Source organism: Dermacentor variabilis, chromosome 5, assembly GCF_050947875.1.
Source record: "Dermacentor variabilis isolate Ectoservices chromosome 5, ASM5094787v1, whole genome shotgun sequence".
Lineage (NCBI taxonomy): Eukaryota > Metazoa > Arthropoda > Arachnida > Ixodida > Ixodidae > Dermacentor > Dermacentor variabilis.
In genome coordinates this window covers 45,730,542-45,750,147 of record NC_134572.1, presented here as the reverse complement: position 1 = coordinate 45,750,147, position 19,606 = coordinate 45,730,542, and the positions used below count along the sequence as shown (strand labels likewise).

Genomic DNA, 19,606 nt, shown 5'->3' with positions numbered 1-19,606 from the left:
ATTCCGTTCTGCAAACTCTACTAATAACTCTCCCCTGCTATTCCTTAACCTATGCCATATTCCCCCACTGACTTGTCTCCAGCCTGCTTCTTGCCTACCCTGGCACTGAAGTCGCCCATCAGTATAGCATATTTTGTTTTGACTTTACCCATCGGCGATTCCAAGTCTTCATAGAAGCTTTTGACTTGCTGGTCATCATGACTGGATGTAGTTGCGTAGGCCTGCACGACCTTCAATTTGTACCTCTTATTAAGTTTCACAACAAGGCCTGCCACCCTCTCGTTAATGCTATAGAATTCCTGTGTGTTACCAACTATATCCTTATTAAACAGGAATCAGACTCCTAGTTCTCGTCTCTCCGCTAAGCCTCGGTGGCACAGGATGTGCCCGCTTTTTAGCACTGTATATGCTTCATTTGTCCTCCTAACCTCAATGACCCCTATTATATCCCATTTAATGCCCGCTAATTCCTCCAATAGCACTGCTAGACTCGCCTCACTAGATAACGTTCTAGCGTTAAACGTTGCCAGGTTCAGATTCCTGGTCCAGATTTGCTGGTACCAGAATACAAAACCAAGTGTGCACCCGCCTTCTCACGTGAGACAGGCTGGGAAGTATTGTGGTGAAGCTGCTGTGATGGCCGGCTACTGCTCTCGACCCCACACATTTTTTTTTTGTTTACATGTGATCTAACAGTCAGAAAACGTCATATGATCACAGTTTGGGGATTTACTGAACATTGGTGCTGAAAGATAGTGTTTTCCGGGAATGTATGAACAGGTAAAAAGTAAGCATAACTCAAATGGATAATATATTTTGTATTCTCGATTAGAAATGTTCGCGCCAGAAAGTCATACCTTAATGGGATTGTACAAACGAGGTTGTACATTAAATACTTCAAACAAGGCAAGAAATTTTATATTTTGCAACTGTCACTATGGCATGCTTTTTATTAATTTACTAAACTCCCATTAGCTTCCAGAGATTTATTCTAGTTTCAAAGTTGTACAAGGCACTAACGCAAGTGTTCACATATACCCAGCAGTTCCATAGAAAAAGGTACAAAAATGCCTTAATGTCGTGTTTCAAGAAAAATTCAAACAAAGCCATGTCTTGATTTATCAAAATATCCCAGGATTAGTCTTTTTCGTGGTCAACATTACTACAGCTTTTCATTCTGTCTCTTCAATCCTTCCTTTACGGTTTTGCTTGGGCTTTCAGATTGAAGTCTCTTTCTTTACCCATCACAAGTCCATGATTAGAATGCACGTGGAACATACAAAGGTACCGAAGTGAGTGACAACTAGGTGCTTTAGCTTGTTCGCACTGTAGCGATTGCCATAGAACTTGGTGATGAGAACACAAAGACCGACATGAAAAGAACATTAAAAGGCACAAAATACCTTATTTGCACGATTGTACTGCGCCCCCGATAGTAACGCACAGTTACATTACCGCAAACATATCTACAAACATAATAACTTAGTGCCGATTCTACTGCGCACAAGTAACGAAACCAGAGTTGATGCATACCATGTCAAAATTTTATGGAACATACAAAGGCACACAGACACGCACACAGCTGAACCTTAGCAGCTAGTCGCTATCGGAGTTTGACGAAACCTCAGTTTTACTGTCTACCGAGCACAGAAAGTAATCTGCAGTTCCATCTACTTCATTAAAAACGCTGCATGTACAGCAAACTGGAAAATGGCTAGTACAAATTAAGGTAGAAAAAAAAAAGTATGTTCGATGGTAGCGCAGTTAGCTACCTTGCATAAAGATTTCTTTTTTCAATTAAGAATCAGTTTCGTTTTTGATGTTGAGTAGAACTAGTTATGACAGCAACGTGCACGCAAATTTGAACTAGCTTTTTAGCCAAAAAATGTGCGTTAGAATCGTGTAAATACACTAGGTCCTTGGCAGAGGAGAGGTAAATGCAAGCTACCATAAACAGACAAAAGAGGAGCACACAAGCTAAAGAAAGCTCCGTAATGGCTGAGGATGTACTACATAGAATAAGAAAGTTGCAATACCAAAACCACAATTTGTGTTGAACACAAGGTATTATGGGATTAAGATTTCATATGAAATCAAGACTCGACGATGGGGCATCCAGAAGTTCTGGTCGATGCAACAACTAAAAAGAATTAAGTATTTCGGAAGTTGCACATACCCAACTGTTATTCGTTTCCGAAATCTAAAGACATGCAATATCAGGTTATGGACCAAACAAAGTCTCACCCCACCTTAAACATTTGCACCTTCTCGAAGTGACTCTCTGCCATCCCTGTACTTAGGGACAAGGATGGCAAAGCTGAAACCATAGCTCAAGCGATTCTACTAAGGAAATATGGCAAATTGGTCTTGTACCTTTAAGTTTTCTACCAGAACAGGCAGCAAACTCACCTATTTCCTTGCACAGTACCAAGAAGCTTAGGACCTTCTCGGCAAAGTGAAATGTGGCCCATTTCGCCATGAATACAGACCGAGCCACCTTTAGGTAAATCTAAGAAAGAAAAAAAGCACAGAGTTATTATAAATGGTGCATTCTTCTTCCCGCATTAGGCCAAAGTGCCTTTCCTAATAAGACCGACAATGAACTAATTGTATAAGCAATATGCACTCGATTTCACATAGGGGTGCGCAATAGTAGTTCGAAACCAAATTGAATATGAATCAAATCTGAAACACAATTAAACTTCGATATAGTGAACTGCAATATAACTTAGTTCTTGAGATAATGAAGTATTTAACTTTTCACTTATCCGTGGGACACCATGTATTTAGAAGCTCAATATAATGAAGTGTTTATACACAATTTCAATGTAACAAAATTTTACTGCCACCGCGAAAGAATACCGAGACAATAAATTATAACTTCCGCAGATGAAGATGGCCAAACGGTTGAATTACAAATGCAGAATGTACCTCCTGAGTGCGCTGCGCAACCAAAAGGAACTGCCGAAACGGAGCAGCATCATGTTCCATGCAAAGTCTAAGTGCAGTAAGGTCCTACTGCACCCCACGTGCTGTCTGCTCTGGGTGCGAGGGTGAGCCAAAAAGGATGGTGGCTTGATAATGTGAAGTCTTCCCACAGTCTTCCAGCGTGAGCAAGGGAAATGGGGCAGGTGAAGGCTCGCAGTAACGTGATCAAGAGAGGGCAGGGGGCAGGTTGCTGTGCATCTCCGTTTCTAGTGCTGTCTTGGTTTTGCATGGCTGTCAGTGTGGCTGAGTGCATATGCTGCCCGCGTACCTTGTTTTAGAGATAATCTCCCACACATGCAAACAGTGGGCATGCCAAGAATATGTGGCATCATGTACGCTGTCTTCCCGAGTGTTTATTACTGCAGGTGTAATCGCGAGTTCTGGAGACGGACAAAGAACGCTCAGAGACTCTGATGAAGCATATGCATCCCGCTGGGTGCACTTTTCATGATACCGTTGCCCCAATGTGACACACCATTAGCCACAGCTGTAGAGTGGACGTGAGAGCTGGGTTGGCTTCACTTCATACTGCCGATGAGAAGATATCATAGGCTCGGCTGAAACCAGATCATTCGCCTGACTCTCGAATTCAACAAAATGCATTCTTTTCCCATTCAAATTTGCATTTTCCTGTTGCCCGATAACTCGACAAACTTTCCATTCCCTTCTGTGTAAGGAAAATCCATCGGTGACTCTACATGTATGCATAAAACGTTGAATTTCAATGTAATAAATTTATATATAACGAAACAAATGCCCAATTTTACCAACTTCGTTATATCAATCTATAATTTTAGCTTTTCAATAGTTCTCAGGATTAGCATCAACAATTTCCACCTCCTGGTATTCACAAAATTAGAAAGATTCTATCATTAAACCGCACATTATAAGGCATACTTCATTAAAAGCACAAAGGAAGCATTAGAAACAATTTACTAAGCAGTTTGCTCACAAACATGGGGCTCTTCGAAGCATACGCAGTCATGCATCATCATAAAGTTTAGAGAGGCAGCCTTGTCAGGGAATTAATATCTGTACATCTTCACTATCAAATCAGAAATGCATACCGTCTGTGGCGACAGTCGAATGGGTCGATGGCTTCCACATTACCCAAGCATTTTCCTAGAAGCAATGTCACAAGATACGAAAGTGGGTGCGTTGTGTAATATCAACAGCAGCAAAAGGTAGCACAACAGCTTTTTGTTTAAGGAGCAGGCCAGACAAAGAAAACAGTGCGACTGTGTCGGACAAGCTGCTGCAGCACACGGGCAGAAGCGCTGAGGCATTGGGGGGAATATTCGTATCTTACTTCACAAGCAGTTTACAGGGAAAGGTCAGAACGTCGGCTAAGGTCACATTGATCATCGGTGATGGTTCAACTTCAGCACATGCACAATGAATCGGTGTTATGGTGTGAAAGAAAGTCCTAACCAAGGATAGTGCCATGAGAGCACGAAGAAATAACAATAAACTCAATGGTATACAGGACATCCTCAACGACTACATGCGCCGTGTACACTGCGAGAGGGCGAACATGCCGAGCGCCTGCTGTGCAAAGTGAGAACCCCAAAAGTGGCATCGTAATTTTCTGAAGTGAGTGACGCTTTTGCATCCATAACAGATATGGCAGCTCCAGTGTCCACAAGAGCAAATGCGTGTGCACCTTCAACAGAAACTTCTACAACATTTGAAGGGTGACGGTGAGGACTTTTGTAGTTTGATGGCACTGCAGTCCTTGCCCCGAAACTGCGACAATCAGTTTTCCTCTTCTTGAGCCACAGAACGAGGTCGCATCGGCGATCGTGAGCGGCGACACGGAGAAGGTGAATGGCGGGTGATGGCCATCGGTCAAACAGCTGACGGGGCTAAAGACAAGTCGTAAGAGCTACAAAATGGCTTTGGCACATCTGTATCATGGGACACCATGGGTGATGCAGCACCAGTTGATTGAGCGCGTCGACAAAAGCGGGCGACGTGACTGGTACAGCCAGAGGCAAAGTATATTGGCCGATTGTCAGACGTACGCCACAAGTGTGCAACTGCAGGTCTAGTCCAGGTTGCAGGTCCAGTCCAGGTAGCAGGACACGGTGGACGTAGTGTTTGGTGAAACAACGGGACGGCTACTTGTTGTCGGGGTAATTGAGAGGCTTAGCTGCAGCTGTAGTCGATGGTCGGGGTCGGTTGACGACTATAACCGAGAGGCGCCATTGCAGGGGATGTGTTGGTGGTGGAGAAGCAAGACCCCAGCAATTTCTTGCTCAATCATGTGGCGGAGTGCGAGCCCAAAATCTGGAGCAGGGTGTTGAATATGCTAAGACTGAGCAAAGTACTTACTTCTTTCCAACACTTGCGCTGTTACAGCCTTGACCACTGACACTGGAATCTCGTAGCAAACTGCTTATTTTTGTTTTCAGTACAATAGGTGTGGTCGTCTCACTGCTATACACGTGGTTCTTTATGTAAGCCCACAAGAAGAAGTCCAGCTGTCATTTCTGGTGATCCTGCTGGCCAGGGTACAAGCCTAGCCTATCAAAAACTTCCAAGCCATGCTCGAGATTTACCACCATGCATGGGAGCACTATCGTGTTGGAACCACATGTGCCAAAGGCACGCATGTGAAACATCGTAACAGATGTCGTTCACAGTGCCTCTGAGGATGTCGTAAGCGTGGCATCAAAAAATATGTGTCCGATGATGTCACCATCGAAAATACGGTGCTATATATTAAATGACTATTGGTATTGGTTTCTATGAGTGCCAGCCAGTGAAGATTAACTTGCGTGTTTCTGGAGAAATTCACTTCGTCCATCCACAGCATGCGGGTCAGAAAGTCCGGTTCTTGTTCACATTTCAAGAAAATCCAACTGACAAAGGCAAGCCTTTTGAAAATCTTCGTCTTCAAGCTTTCAATGTAGATGTAGATCGTACAGGTGCATCATGCCTTCGTTTAAAATTCTGCAGACCGATGACTTCGAGGTCCCAGCCTCCCCAAATGGCGTCGCGCACACTGCCGTGCGGGTTGGCAACAAAGAATGCCAAAACATTGCTTCAGCTTCTTGCCTGCAGCACCAGTCCTGCGTCTCTTTATGAAGCTACCCATCTCGCACAGAAATTCGTGGTTTCGCAGTATTGTTAGTGGACTGGGGCGCCCTTCACAATGCCATATCTGGTATACCTTGGCTGTCTTCCTCTTGTCGTGCATGCTGCCCCCAGAGCCGGAATCATTGTTGCCTTCTGGTCACTTGTGAAGGGAATGACAGTTCCCTTAAAAAGCATGTCACCGGCATGGTACCGTTGAGATGCCCTGTTAAAATCTATGCATCAAAAGGCCAAGCAAAATAATTTGCAGTGTCAACAACACAATGCGCTGGTAACTCTGCCAAAACGCATCGAAGGGACATGCACCAGCGCAAAGTGCGTGTTTCTGTTGCATTCCAGGCACTCTACAAAAAGAGAGGAGTGCGCTACATGATAGTGCACCGTCAGCGTTTCCCTGCTTTTGGCAATTCGGCAGAGTCGACTGTTGTTGACACCTTTAATGCGTTGCACGAATAGTTGCAGCACGAGACGCTACACGTGCCTGTAGGGCTCGAGTGGCCAAAGACGCGCACTGTTTTTGCAGCTTCAGGCAAGCTTACATTTGCAATCCTCAAATTCCACCTAGGTCAGCAGCTTCTTTGGATGGGGTGCTTTGGCAGGAAGTCTTAATGTGATCCCTCGGTGAAAATTGGTGCAGCACGAGATGCCGAAGTGCATTGAGAGCGAAACATGATGCTCACTTTACACCACCTCAGCAGGGAACGGTGGTGCAGTCAGGTTATCGCCTATTAAAAGTGGGCACTATGCTTCCAACAGCACTACGCAACACACACAGTGAAACAGACATGTGAATGTGATGTGCAACGATATGCAAGGAGATTTGCTGGTACTGGAAGAGGAAACCGAGTGTTTGCCAACATTTTCATGCGACACGGGCGAGTACTGTGGGGAAGCTGCTGTGGTGCGTGCTAACCGCTCTCCAACGTGCATGTCTCATGCCTTTTCTTGTTGAGATGGACTCTAGCAGCCATGAAACTTATCGTATGATTGCAGTTTTGCAATTGCCAAAAGATAATTCTGGAAACCAGTGATAAAAAAGCATAACTGTATTGGGTCATTTTTTGTGTTCTTGATCGTGAATATTGGCACCAGAAAATTGTACATAATAATATCTGGGGTTTTACGTGCCAAAACCACTTTCTGATTATGAGGCACGCCGTAGTGGAAGACTCCGGAAATTTTGACCACCTGGGGTTCTTTAGAAATTGTACAAAAATTGTACAAAACAGGATTATATCAACAAGCAGGGATGGAAGTGGTCAAGGATGTTTTGGAGCAGCTCTGAGAGCAGCAAATTTGGCAGTTCGGAGCAAGCTTGAAGCATGAATTGTCCATTTCAGAGCAGTAAATATGCATCGTGGAGCAACGCTCAATATGAGTGAAATACAGGCAGATCGACTTTGCAGAACACTATTTGGTCACTTCTGCGGAGGTGAGCAAAATACATGACAGGGTCACCCACAGGAGTGTAGCACAAAGCAAAAAAGCAGTTTCTCACTATTAAGTTGGATGCCGGATATGCCGACTAAATGTGGCCAAGGAAAATAACTGAAAGCTTTCTGCGAACCGTGCCCACTCCATGTTGACAGGCTTTTGTAAATGCTAGTTGAGACTTTTTTTCATTGTGAACAAGCAATTAATATTGAAGATTAACCAGCTAACGTTTATAACCTTACTTATTCAATATGGTGCCAATGCAAAGGTTGTGGAATACGTCGAGAAATGACCGATAACAGTGCATGTAGCAACCTAGGTCTTGTGCGGCCTTTTTTTTTCCCCAACCAAAAGAAAAGGCAAGAAAAAAACTAAGAAATAATGACCAACCCTTTTTCTATCGGAAAATAGGGGTAAGCAAAGCATGTCTTGTGTGCATCTGACCTTCGTCAAGGTTGAGTAACTCACAGGTAACTGTGCCAGATTGCATTGAGCTCCTGCTCCCTCAGCTCTGGATCTTTTCGTTGCTGTCAGATTGCCTGGGCTTGGGCAGCTCCAATGGCTGGATCGGCACGCCGACGGCGAGCCCTTTCACGAGCGAGTTCTCACTGCCGCTTGACAAAGGCTGCCTGTTCCTCGGGGGAATGCACAACGTGTGGCCATCCCATCTGTTTTCCTAGACTAAACTGAATGGAAACGAAGCTGGCGCAGCATGTGCAAAGCCCTTTCCTTTCTTTCCCCGGCAGAAGTGAACCGGCTCCAATTCGTTGCACGTGTGGTGAGCCTACGCAGCTGGAATCCTTGCTAATGACTCTTGCTTCAGTGCTGGCGCAGCTGTCAACTCATCAAACTGCCCTTTCCTGCAGCTGCTCTGCTCTGGGAGCAACTGTTTTTTTTTCCTGACCACAACAACGCCACTGAAACTTAAATACAAGGTCCACTTGAAAAAGCCTTCGAAATAAAAAATTAACGTGACAACATGCTCCTGCAGCAGTAATACAAGACATCCGAGACGTAAATGTAGTCATCTAGCACATTGTGTTTATTACAAACGTGTAAACCAGGAATGCGGTGTTACAACGGTTTGAAAAGCGTACTTTTACCAAATCGCACGGCCTCATGTTTGATAAGGCCCGAAGATGCGTGCCAAAAACTGTTGACGCATTGAGCAAAATGCGAGGGTGCTCGTTCCCAGCGCCCCTATCTGACGAGGTTTGCGTAAAGGCTGATGCAATCTATGGTGCCAGAGGCGTTGCAATGGTCAGTGCTTTTTTTTTTTTTAATTATTAGTATTATTTATTTCATGGACTTTCTTTTTCGTTAAAAAAAAAATAAAGATCTTTATGTACCCTAGGTTGCTTTAAATGCTATTATCATTCTCAATGTCATTCATAATTATTTTATTGACATCTCATTGAATTATCTAAAATTCTAAATTTACCAAATCACCATACTGCTGCGCAATGAACGAGAAATATTCACCGTGGCCACCATAAACAAGACCTATCAAGGTACAGTGAATGCCGTTTGCATAGTACCCTTTGGCAATTTTTAGTACTTGGGAGACCTTTAGTTAAAATAGCACAATACTGCAGAATAAATGTCAATAAATGTGAATTTTCTGTTTACTGCTGCTTTTCTTCGTTCTTGTTTATGCTTACCACATATTTTGTTGTACAATCCCCCATCACTCAACACTACGACTGGAGCCTGTGATGTACCTTTAAATAAATAAATTAGAGACATACTGGTCATAGCATGTTGGCCAGTATTTCACATCACTTGCTGAGAAAGAACCTCCCAAGATATTTATGAAAACAATAAAGGGATAACACTGTTCGTTGGCTTTGCGATGTGCATTGCCTACCAACATTATCAAAAGCTCGATTACTCGGGCCTATTTGTTGTTCCGCCACAGGCGCCATAAAGCAAATGTCAAACAGCAATGGACATTTTATGCGCCAAACAATGCATTACTAAAATTTTCTGACTATCTGCACAAGTCACACTGTGAACATCATTGCCGCAAACATAATTTTGGAGGTTCACATTTTCCCCTAACATTTAATTATGACCACTGTTTGGCCGCTAAAGTTGAATAAATACAAAACTATATCTTTGGCTTGTCTTCTGCGGTGGCAAAAGCGTGATCTTGTGTGGTGCAGCCGTGCAGAAAATATCCTAGCCCGAGTGCAAATTTGAGTGACGATTGCGGCTGCCATTGGATATTTGTGACAAGTTTCATGAAAGGAAACAGGCCATTTGTCAGCGTGTCACACTATCATCCCGGTAACTGGATGAAATGCACGTACAAAACAGATTTAAAATGTGGCGTTCGCCCATTAATCGACGCAGATGTACCAATAGGGCGCGAAATCAAATGCTAAGATATATAACCCAACTGATGAGCTACATCATGAGCAGAGTGCACGCCCTCAATCAATCAGCGTAGCTTTCCTTCCCGACTGGCCCATGAAATGAGCACCAGTTCAAATCTTTAGCTAGCCCATGATTACGCAAGACTGTAACAGTTATATAAAACAAAACAAAGCACAAAACGGTTTTCATTTTCTTGCAGCCTAGTTACAATTATGTCACCAAACACACCCACACCCCAAAGACGAAGCTGAAATGGATTGCTTAGGCTTGGATTGCAGGGATTGCACTAGCAACGCATGTCCATGGCTGTGTGGTTGCCACAGAACACACACATCCTATTAAATTTCGTAACTTAATTTGAAATTAAGAGTTTCAGCACAGGTTGGTGCAGCTCGACGGTTTGGCGCATCATGGCGCAATTGCCACAGCCCTTCCATCCTGAACAAGGTTCTACCGTACAGAAACTACACAATTCGGGGACCTAATTGAATAGTGACTGTTCAATTCAACGACTGAATAAAAGAAGATTTTGTTATTTTAAAGCTTTTGCTATTGCTAATATTTGATAAACAGCTGTTGCTATATAAAAAAAAAAAAATCGCCAAGCTTACCTTGACCACCTGGACAGACAACTCCCGCCGTCTTCCAGTTTGTCTCGACACCTTTGGCAACAGGCGCTCCTGTATCCACTCCATCTGGCGCTCAAATGTTGATGTTGCCGTGAACTCCTCTTTTGTCACCTGGGTGCAGTCATAGTCGTGTAAACCAAATAAAATTCTGCCACAGTATTTTATTAAACAAGGTATTTCTGCAAATAACTCATGTAGTAGTACTACTTTACTGTATGAAATTATCTTTTTTTGTCTTGCAATTTGACAGTTTACAGTGCATGCTCAACATTTCTGTCAGTGTCACAATGCCTGTGCCAACACTGCCCTGGCTTAGGATGCACATGCTAATTAGCAGTCTATGAAAAAAAAAATTTAATAGCTAGAAGGTCAATGCACTGATGAACAGCTCAAGAAATAAATTAGCTACAGTAATGCACAGGGAATTATGTGGCCATTCTTTAGACACCTGTAGGGAGAAAGTGTCCAAAATGGGGATTTCAACATCGTGGTCAAACAACATCAATGGCCAAATGCTATGTATATTCAATGGTGGTGTACGAGGTTTAATGGCGCAAGGGCCACATATGGCCAAAGAGCGCCATACACATGGTGATGGATTTTCAATGAATTGTTTATGAAATGGAAAAATGTACTTTGAATGGTGGATGTTCCATGGTTGTAAATAGGCCTAAAGTCAGTCGCTGTGAACTGCGTAAAATATGTAAGTATTAATACAATGACAATGACCAGAGATGTGAACTATGATACTAAATGTTCTGTTACACAGGGACAACATAATAGAGTGTGTAGGTGAACATAGCACTGATGCCTCAACAGGGCCATTGAATGCTAGGGTCTGGAGACACGTGCTATACTAGATGTAACGAATGCACAAGTAGCCTCTGGTAAGAGGCCGTACTACGTAACATTTGATCTGATAATGTGCAATGTAAGAATGTCATTGAAAAAAATTAAAACTGATATGGTATCGAATAACCAGTTCATGCCAAGAAACTGTGCTGGATGTAATGGGATATTCTGTTAATATGCCAAAGGCAAGTACTTTTTCTTCTTGCATTCTGTTTCCTGACACTCTACAAGGATGTGGATGACCGTCAGTCTTTCACATCTACCACATGTAAGAGGTTCATCACCAGTTGGCAAGTTGTGTGTACCATATATGTGCCCTTATTCTTAGTCGACAGAACAGGACATCGGTTTCTCGTGATTTTATTATTGATAGGGAGGTGCTTAACTGTGGCCTAATTAAATGAAGTTTATTCAAGGTTTAAGCGTCTCACAAGCATTACCAATTTTTTCCAAAGGAAAGGTTTTAAATCTATGCGGGGTCAGCTATGGAAGAGTTGAAATCTTTTGTTGCTGTGGACGTTACAATTTCGTCAGTGAGCACATTACCCTCTATGCCTCTGTGCCTGGGCACCCAGCATATTATGACACGTTGATTGCATGCATAAACAGTGCATTAGAGTATAAAGATAAGTAATTACAGTATTTTTTTGCTTTTTTAGCGTTAATAATGCCTTGACAATGCTTAGTCTGTAAATATAATGGACTTTCCTAGTTTTAATTGTTTTATGTGTTTCACAGCTGATGATAGTGCATAGGCTTCAGCCGTAAAGATACTTGTTTGTGCGTGCAGAAGGCCCAAGTCTGAAAAAGGATGGACCGACTGCTACATAAGAAATGCCAGCTTGCGACTTAGATGCATCAGTGTAAAACTCCGGGCAGCAGTACTTCGACCGAAGTTCAAGGAAGTGCATTCGAATGTGCATTTCAGGAGCACGCTTACGGACTTCAATAAATGACATATCACATTCCACGAGCTGCCACTGCCATGGCAGTGACAGCTTCGCTGGAAGCATTGGATGGTGTTCTAGAAGTGGGACACAGATTTCTTCACTGAGATTCCTTACACACATCGAGAAGGGCTCAGGAGCTGTGGGCCGATTATTAAAAAGTATGGCACACACATGACACATCATTTACAGTTGTGTAACAAGGATGTTCAGGATTCGAGTTTACTTCCAGATAATATGTGAAGCTGGAATACGACCTCCAGACAGAGTGACCGCCCTTTTGATTCTATGTAGAGACTTTCTACAGGGCTTGTTCTGAAAGCACCGGTCACTAGGCTGCCACCTAGGTGGTGCACAGGGGCTAAGATTTTTAGCGCGCTTGGCGTTGCAGAATGATAGATATAGCACCATAGTCAAGGGGAAAGCGGACAAAGCACCTGTACAAATTTAGGAGATATTTTCTATCACTACCCCATGTTATGGGAGACAGAATCTTTTAAATGTTCGTCTTCAGACATTTTGCCTTCAGATATTTAAGTTGGGGGATGAACGTAAGCTTAGACTCTATAATTATTCACAGGAATTTGTGTTCATTGCTCACAGATAGTTCCTCTCAATTGACGGAGAGCTTTGGCAGTGGAGTCATGTCTCTTGTTTGAAAAGAGTATACACATACTTTTCTGGGCATTTATTTTAAACCCATTTACTCCCACACAATTAGATAATTTGTTTAATGCAAGCTGCACCTGTCATTCACAGATCGCAATGTTACACGATTTGAAACCTATCTGCACGTCATCGACATACACAGAATAAAACATGGTGCGTGGAAGGACTATACAGGGAGTTCATTTTTACAATAAAGATTGTGCAACTAAGCACGCCCCCTTGCAGCACGCCAGTCTCCTGGGTGAATGTTGTAGATAAACAGGGTGTCTACCAAGTTGACATTTCCAAATTCCCCGAGTTTTCCAGGTTTTCCCTGAGTGCCTTTGCAGAATTCCCTGAGTGATGCAGAACTATGTTTTATGTCAAGACGGGCTGAAACCATATAGCCCGATTCTGTCACTTTCTCGTAAGCATATGAAAAAAAAAAGACCTAATGCAATTTGAATATAAAGGAGTAGTGTTTATTTTATTCAAAAAGAGAACAGAAGGGAGGGGGTTAGTAAAATGCACAGCAAATAAAATGTCTTCGAAAAAAATTGCAAAACGAGTCAGACATTCTCTAATATAAATAAAGGATATGCATACAGGGACAACTATTCTCGAATATGAGCTATTTCTATCAATTGATAGCAAGCTCAGTGGTACGAGGCCTGAACTTTTTCATAATGGACATCCTCTCTCAACAGTTCGTAAGTCAACCTCAACTGTCCTGACATACTATCAGCCCGCGTACAACGTTTCAGTGTTGTGCTTCACTGCTTTAAAAAGTTTATTTTGGTTTGTATGAGGGACACCTGCATCTTGGCGTCAGCCAAAAATTTGTTTTTTGAGCTCATGCTCCTTCAAAGCGGCAGCAGCAGGCTTCCTTTCCCGTTCATTCCTCAATGCATAGGTCCTTTCTCTTCTTGTCCTGTTTCTGCCGCACATTCACCCCACGGACCATTTTAAGCATCTTCTTGGTCAGTTGCACAGTCCACGTCCGATTTTTTGAACTCCCTAGCGGCCGCGAAAACGTCCGAAAAATCGGCCGGCTGGAAAGAATAAATGCATTTCCTTTACTGCCCTTAATGGCTCAATCCACCACAATCACCACAGGCACATTAGAAAATGCTCTTCAGGCCTGTCGGTACACGTATTAGGCATATTGGTGCTCGTACTGTGACAGGAAATACCGGGTGCACACGTGTATAATTAAGGAATACATGCTGTGTCCCGTGGCAACAGCCCCTTCCCACACTTGTTATGTTTCACTGCAATACTTTTGCGTATGCTTCACCAAGTAACATTTCTGTACGGAGGCGAAGCTGACTTTCGGGAACCGGAATAATGCAACACAGTGCTTTCCAAGCTTCTAAGCCAATCGCGAGGACCACAAAAGCGAAGTCCGTGCTATTTCTGACAGCAGCGAATTTTTTCAATAAAAAACGCGGCACCCAACGGCAAGAAGCTTTATAGCGAATGTCAAAGTAGCTAGGCCTAGCGTTCCCGCAAGTGGTGGCTATGGCTGCCAGTGGATCTGCGTGCGAGAGAGATGGTTCGAAACGGCGAGGTAATCAAAATGGCAGCAGTGGTGGCTTTGGTTAATGCCGTTTCGGACCTGCGGTCATGATAAAACGTCTGGAAAATCGGACAGCAAAAAGTTCTTGCGTCCGAAATTTCAGACGTTCCGATACGTTGACTCTACGGGGTACATGGTGGTGGCGCGAAGTCGTCCAAATTATCGAGAATCCGGAAAGTCTGTCGTTGTCTGTACACTGGAAACTCCCCCAGCCGACGACAGGGCGTCAAAGACGATCCATTACGATCCCTGTCTGTTACTCGAGCCAGCATTAACGTGACTTTCGACCCTTTCAATAAAATTACAGCTAATTTTCCCTGATAGAGGCACAAATTCCCTGAGTTTTCCCTGAGTTTTTCCAGACTACTCAAGATCCCTGAGAATGGTTTTCCCGGTTGGTAGACACCCTGATAAAGCCTTGCCCACTCTTACACGAAACATGCGGCTGGATAAGTAGCTTTTGACTGCGTAACATATTTCCACGGACTTCCATCGTGGAAAGATCTCGCAAAATCCTGAAGCGCCATGTCGTATAGTATGCTTTCTCTAAATCTAGAAATACCGAAAGTAATAAGTGCTTATGTATAAATGCGTCTCCGATATTTGCATCGATGCAAACAAGGCGGTCTATTGTCGACCTACCTTCTCAGCACCCACACTGGAAGGGGTCTAGCATTTTGATATTTTCTAGGAAAGAGATTAAGCACCGGTTTATCATTTTTTCATACAGTTTGCACAGACAGCTTGTTAGTGCTATTGGTCTGTAGCGGCTTGCTAAGGACGGGTCTTTGGCTTGTTTAGGTATCGGGATGAGTATGGCTTCTTTCCACTACATACCCAGCTACCCACATGGCATTGAAGAAAGATAGGAGCATTTTCAGTGCTTCAGGATGTATCTATCTAATCATTTCATACATAATGCGATTACCACCTGGTGCCCAGTTGTTGCAACAAGTGAGAGATGCCTTAAAGGGACTTTGAAAAAAATTTGACGATTTTGTACAAACGTAGAGTCGTTAGAGTAGGTCCTTCTGATCATTAATTGACGCATCTAAGTGCTCCGCGTAAAGCGTGCAATTTATTCTAAGGTTTTAAAAACGTACATCGCTGCCGATCATAGCACATCGCTCGGCTGAATTTTAAGCCACCCCTACCCATTCAAAGTCATCTACCACAATGATGTTAGTAGGGCGAGCTGTCTGATTGGCTGCCCAGGGCACGTCATCAATAATTTTTCCAACTTTATGATGAACAAATGTTGTTCATAATAGTTGGAATGTTAGTTAATTTGTTTCTATAAAAAGAAAGTAACAGAAGGAGCATGCACAAAAACAATTTTCCACTACACTTAAGCATTTCCGGCACACAGCAAGCATCGTCTGCTTGTGTTACAACATGCTCCATTTTGACGAGAGCACCGCAGTCAGAGTGTCTCAGTCTTTTCGTGAGCTCCATGATTCGACTTTGTAGCATTGTGGGCAACACGTAGCCACTGGCAATATGTCAAGCTGCGACATGTCCTTCTGCAAGGCAGCAGACGAGCGGACTGGCTGCAGCGCATCGGACTGCCGCTATCCGATCAGCGCCAGGATTTATTTGCACGTTTGCGGCCGTCACTTAACACCGAAAGATTACTAACGCAATAGCATTTCGCGAGTCCGGTATTAGGGTAAACACAAGCGCAAGGGGACAGGGCCTGGCAGTTTGACCGTGCCGTTTCATGGGATGAGCAGAAGCGCAGACATGAAAGGTCTGCACAGTGCAGCCACCTGCTGGCACAAAGCACAACCAAACACAGTAGCAGTAACGAAGTGTATTCTTCTTTGCTGCTGGAGTAAGTTTTTCACAGGAGTGTAATCGTTAACAAGTTTTCGTAAATGTTTAAAATCTTACACTTGGTTAGAGCAATATTAGCTCTCCGTTTGGCTGGTTAAACTCTGCGCCAACGGGTGGCTGGACTGTGCAGACCGACTAGGCAGCGCGTTTCTATTTATGCCCAAGTCTACTACACGCAAGTGGCGCAGTGGTCGAGCGCCACCATGCACCGCTCACGTGTACCAGGTTTCTAGGTACTTTTTTTCACGAAGAGCCAGAACGAGCGCCCTAGATCCTTGTAGGTGCTTGGTGGGACTAGGGAGATGTTATGCCAGGGTGTACAATCTGCTCGCCCAGCTGTCGCTAAGAGAAAATAGGTTTTTCAAAACACGCCACCTAGGCTATATCGAGTTGCGTGCGGAAGCTGAAGTAACAATGGAAGAAATTTTTCAGTCTGTATAAGGGGATAAAGGGATGTGATAAGAAGGTGGTCGTGGCGTGCCAGGCGCTTCGATCTACAAAAGCTGGGATAATTGGTGGACCATGGAGGGTTTCTCACACCACGAGCCACATCATCGCTGCGCTCAAGCGTCCTTTCCTTCTTAATATCACTATCTCTCTTCCAGCCGAAACAATAGCAAGGCGCTGGCGCCACACACGACGCATATTAAACCAACTATCGTGCGAAATCCAGGAAAAAAAATCACGCAGGAACGCCTCTTGGAATTAAATGAACTATGCGTAAGAAGCGTAAGCATTGTGCCACTTGCTCATCTCCACGCAGCACGGTGTCATTACCAATGTTATTAAACTTGATTAGGCCAGTACTAACGACAGCTCAGTAGCAACATGAACTGGTGCCGAATACAGCGCAAGGAGCATTGATGATGCAAGCAAAGTACTGCAGGTGGACGTGTCACATCATGTGTGCTGATGAACTTCTGATCATTATAAGCCGTTATCGCTTTTTAATGCCTTATCCATCCACGTCGAACCATTATTGAACCGTGAACGTGCTCAGGCAGCGGCTTGTTATGGCACTGCCATGCGCGTTGCAGCTTGAAAGCAATCTGCGATGCCACGAAGAGTGCTGACTGCTTCTCGTGCTGTGTTCTCGCCGCTTACTTAATGTTGAGGAGAACGCGCACGCCTGTAACTTAAAAGCGATCTGCGAAAGTGGTACAGTGAGGCGTTTGCTGAGAGCACCATCAGCACTGTGTTTTCGCTGCTTCGTTGACGTTTAAAAAAATTTCAATTATGGGGTTTTACATGCCAAAACCACTTTCAGATTATGAGGCACACCGTAATGGAGGACTCCTGAAATTTCGACCACACCTGGGGTTTTTTAACATGCACCTAAATCTAAATACACGGGTGTTTTGCCTCCATCAAAATGCGGCCGCCGTGGCCGGGATTCAATCCCGTGACCTCGTGCTAAGCAGCCCTACACCATAGCCACTGAGCAACCACGGCGGGTTTTCGTTGGCGTTGAAGCGAGAGGCAGCGCAAAGGCAAATTCGCTCGCCGCTGCGGGCACTATCTCTAAAGCGGTCGTCTTATTACGGGAAGGACGAAGGGATGGTTTGCTCATTGGATAAGCATACAAATGCTTCCCGCATTTAAGATTAAAACTTGCCTACACACCTAAGCTCTGCGAATGCGGGCTGGCCCGAACAGACTACGCGCCCAGGCACAGCCAGGAACGCAAAACAAAATAACTACAAATATTTAGGGCCCGTGCCACGACACTTCGGGGAAAAAAAAAGTACCTGGAAATGTGGTACGTGCGGGCGGCGCAGCGGTCGAGCACTGGGCTTGGGCGTAAATAGAAACTTATGCCTCCACCCATCCGTCTAAATGCCCAGCTCTCCTGTGGTTACCGGAATACCAGACACATTTGGCGCTGCTACAGAATGCTCACAACGCAGGGTGCTTGAAGCTGTCGCTTGGGGTCGACTGCCAAGCAGCTGGCGGAGAGGTTGGAGAGGCTTCACACGCTTGCTCCTAGAGAACCGGGAGCAGACGACACGACGTGCCATCATGACCCATAGCCAGCGAAGGCAGAGCTTAGCCCCGATCGCTCGGTGAACGAGTTAAGAAAATGCATGGCTATGGAGGAGGGTAACTTGTAATTCTCTGTAGCTCTCTAAACATGAGACGCTTCCCACAAATTTTGATTCGAGTGATTAACTTTAGCTGTATCCTACGCGCCTACGTAATTTGTCCGAACCATTTCAGGGGTCCTTTAAGCTAAGCTAAACGGGCGATTGTAAACCTCGCTCGATGAATCTTTGTGGTTAAGAGGCTGCGTCTCTTCACCTTCTTTGAACCTCAGGGAAGCTTCTGTGTAGTGCGATGCACTCTAAACATACTGAAAGTGTTCGCCTAGACGATCCACCTGATCTTCCAGGCTATCACCATGGCTACTTACAAAGGGCAGAGAATGTGTCTGCTGGCTTATTAATTTATTTACCCTATTCCAGACTTTCGTCTCGTCCATGTAGGAAGTTATACCAGAGATGTACTTTTCTCAACTCTCACTTTTAGCACGTTGATGTGTTCTTCTACCCTGAGCCTTTATTTGTTTAAGTCTAATCAAGTTTTGGGCCATTGGAAAGTCGCAAAGTCGCCCCCCAGCTTTTGTTTTGGTTTTTCCATGCTTTTTTTACATTCTTTATTCCACCGTGGGATATGACGCTTATTTGACAGTCCGTTAGTTTGACGGATGCATTTTGTAGCAGCCTCAATTATAAAGGCTGTTATATATGCCAAAGCATCGTCTATATTTAAAGAGGCAATATAATCCCAGATTACATATGTTAGCTCTATATTCAATAAAGGAGTCCTATGTACACGTGAACCAGACAGACAAAAGCTAGAAATGCCACGAGCAGAGATGGGATGGTAGCAATTTTTGGAGCAGACAAATTCTGATTTTGGAGCAGTATGGAGCAGACAAATTTTTTATTTAGAGTTATTATAATTAAGTGGGGAGTCAGTAACAAAAGCCTTGCATCCTGCAGTACATATTAAAAAAGCTGTTGAACAGTAGCTTAAAGGCATTTTTAATACTATTTTTGTATTAGGTGCTGCTGAAATGACTGGAGGTGTTTTCCAACACAAGTTATGAGGAAGATAGGGTGAGTGAACAACAGTGCTTAATTCAAAGACATTTTATAAGTAATATGACAGCACAATCTAGCTAAATCTAGATTCTGCATGTGACTGACTTCACT

At 43.9% G+C, this 19,606-nt stretch overlaps 1 protein-coding gene across 2 annotated transcripts in view; it reads right to left on the bottom strand.

The window, feature by feature from the left end:
* Positions 1-19,606, bottom strand: part of LOC142582506 (condensin-2 complex subunit G2-like) — a 111,541-nt gene that overhangs the window by 6,952 nt on the left and 84,983 nt on the right. For both annotated transcript variants that reach the window (XM_075692314.1, XM_075692316.1), the window contains 2 exons: positions 10,512-10,640; positions 2,410-2,509 (listed from right to left, as the gene is read on the bottom strand). In XM_075692314.1, coding sequence (XP_075548429.1) covers positions 2,410-2,509; positions 10,512-10,640 — 229 coding nt within the window. The remainder of the gene's footprint in view (positions 1-2,409; positions 2,510-10,511; positions 10,641-19,606) is intronic.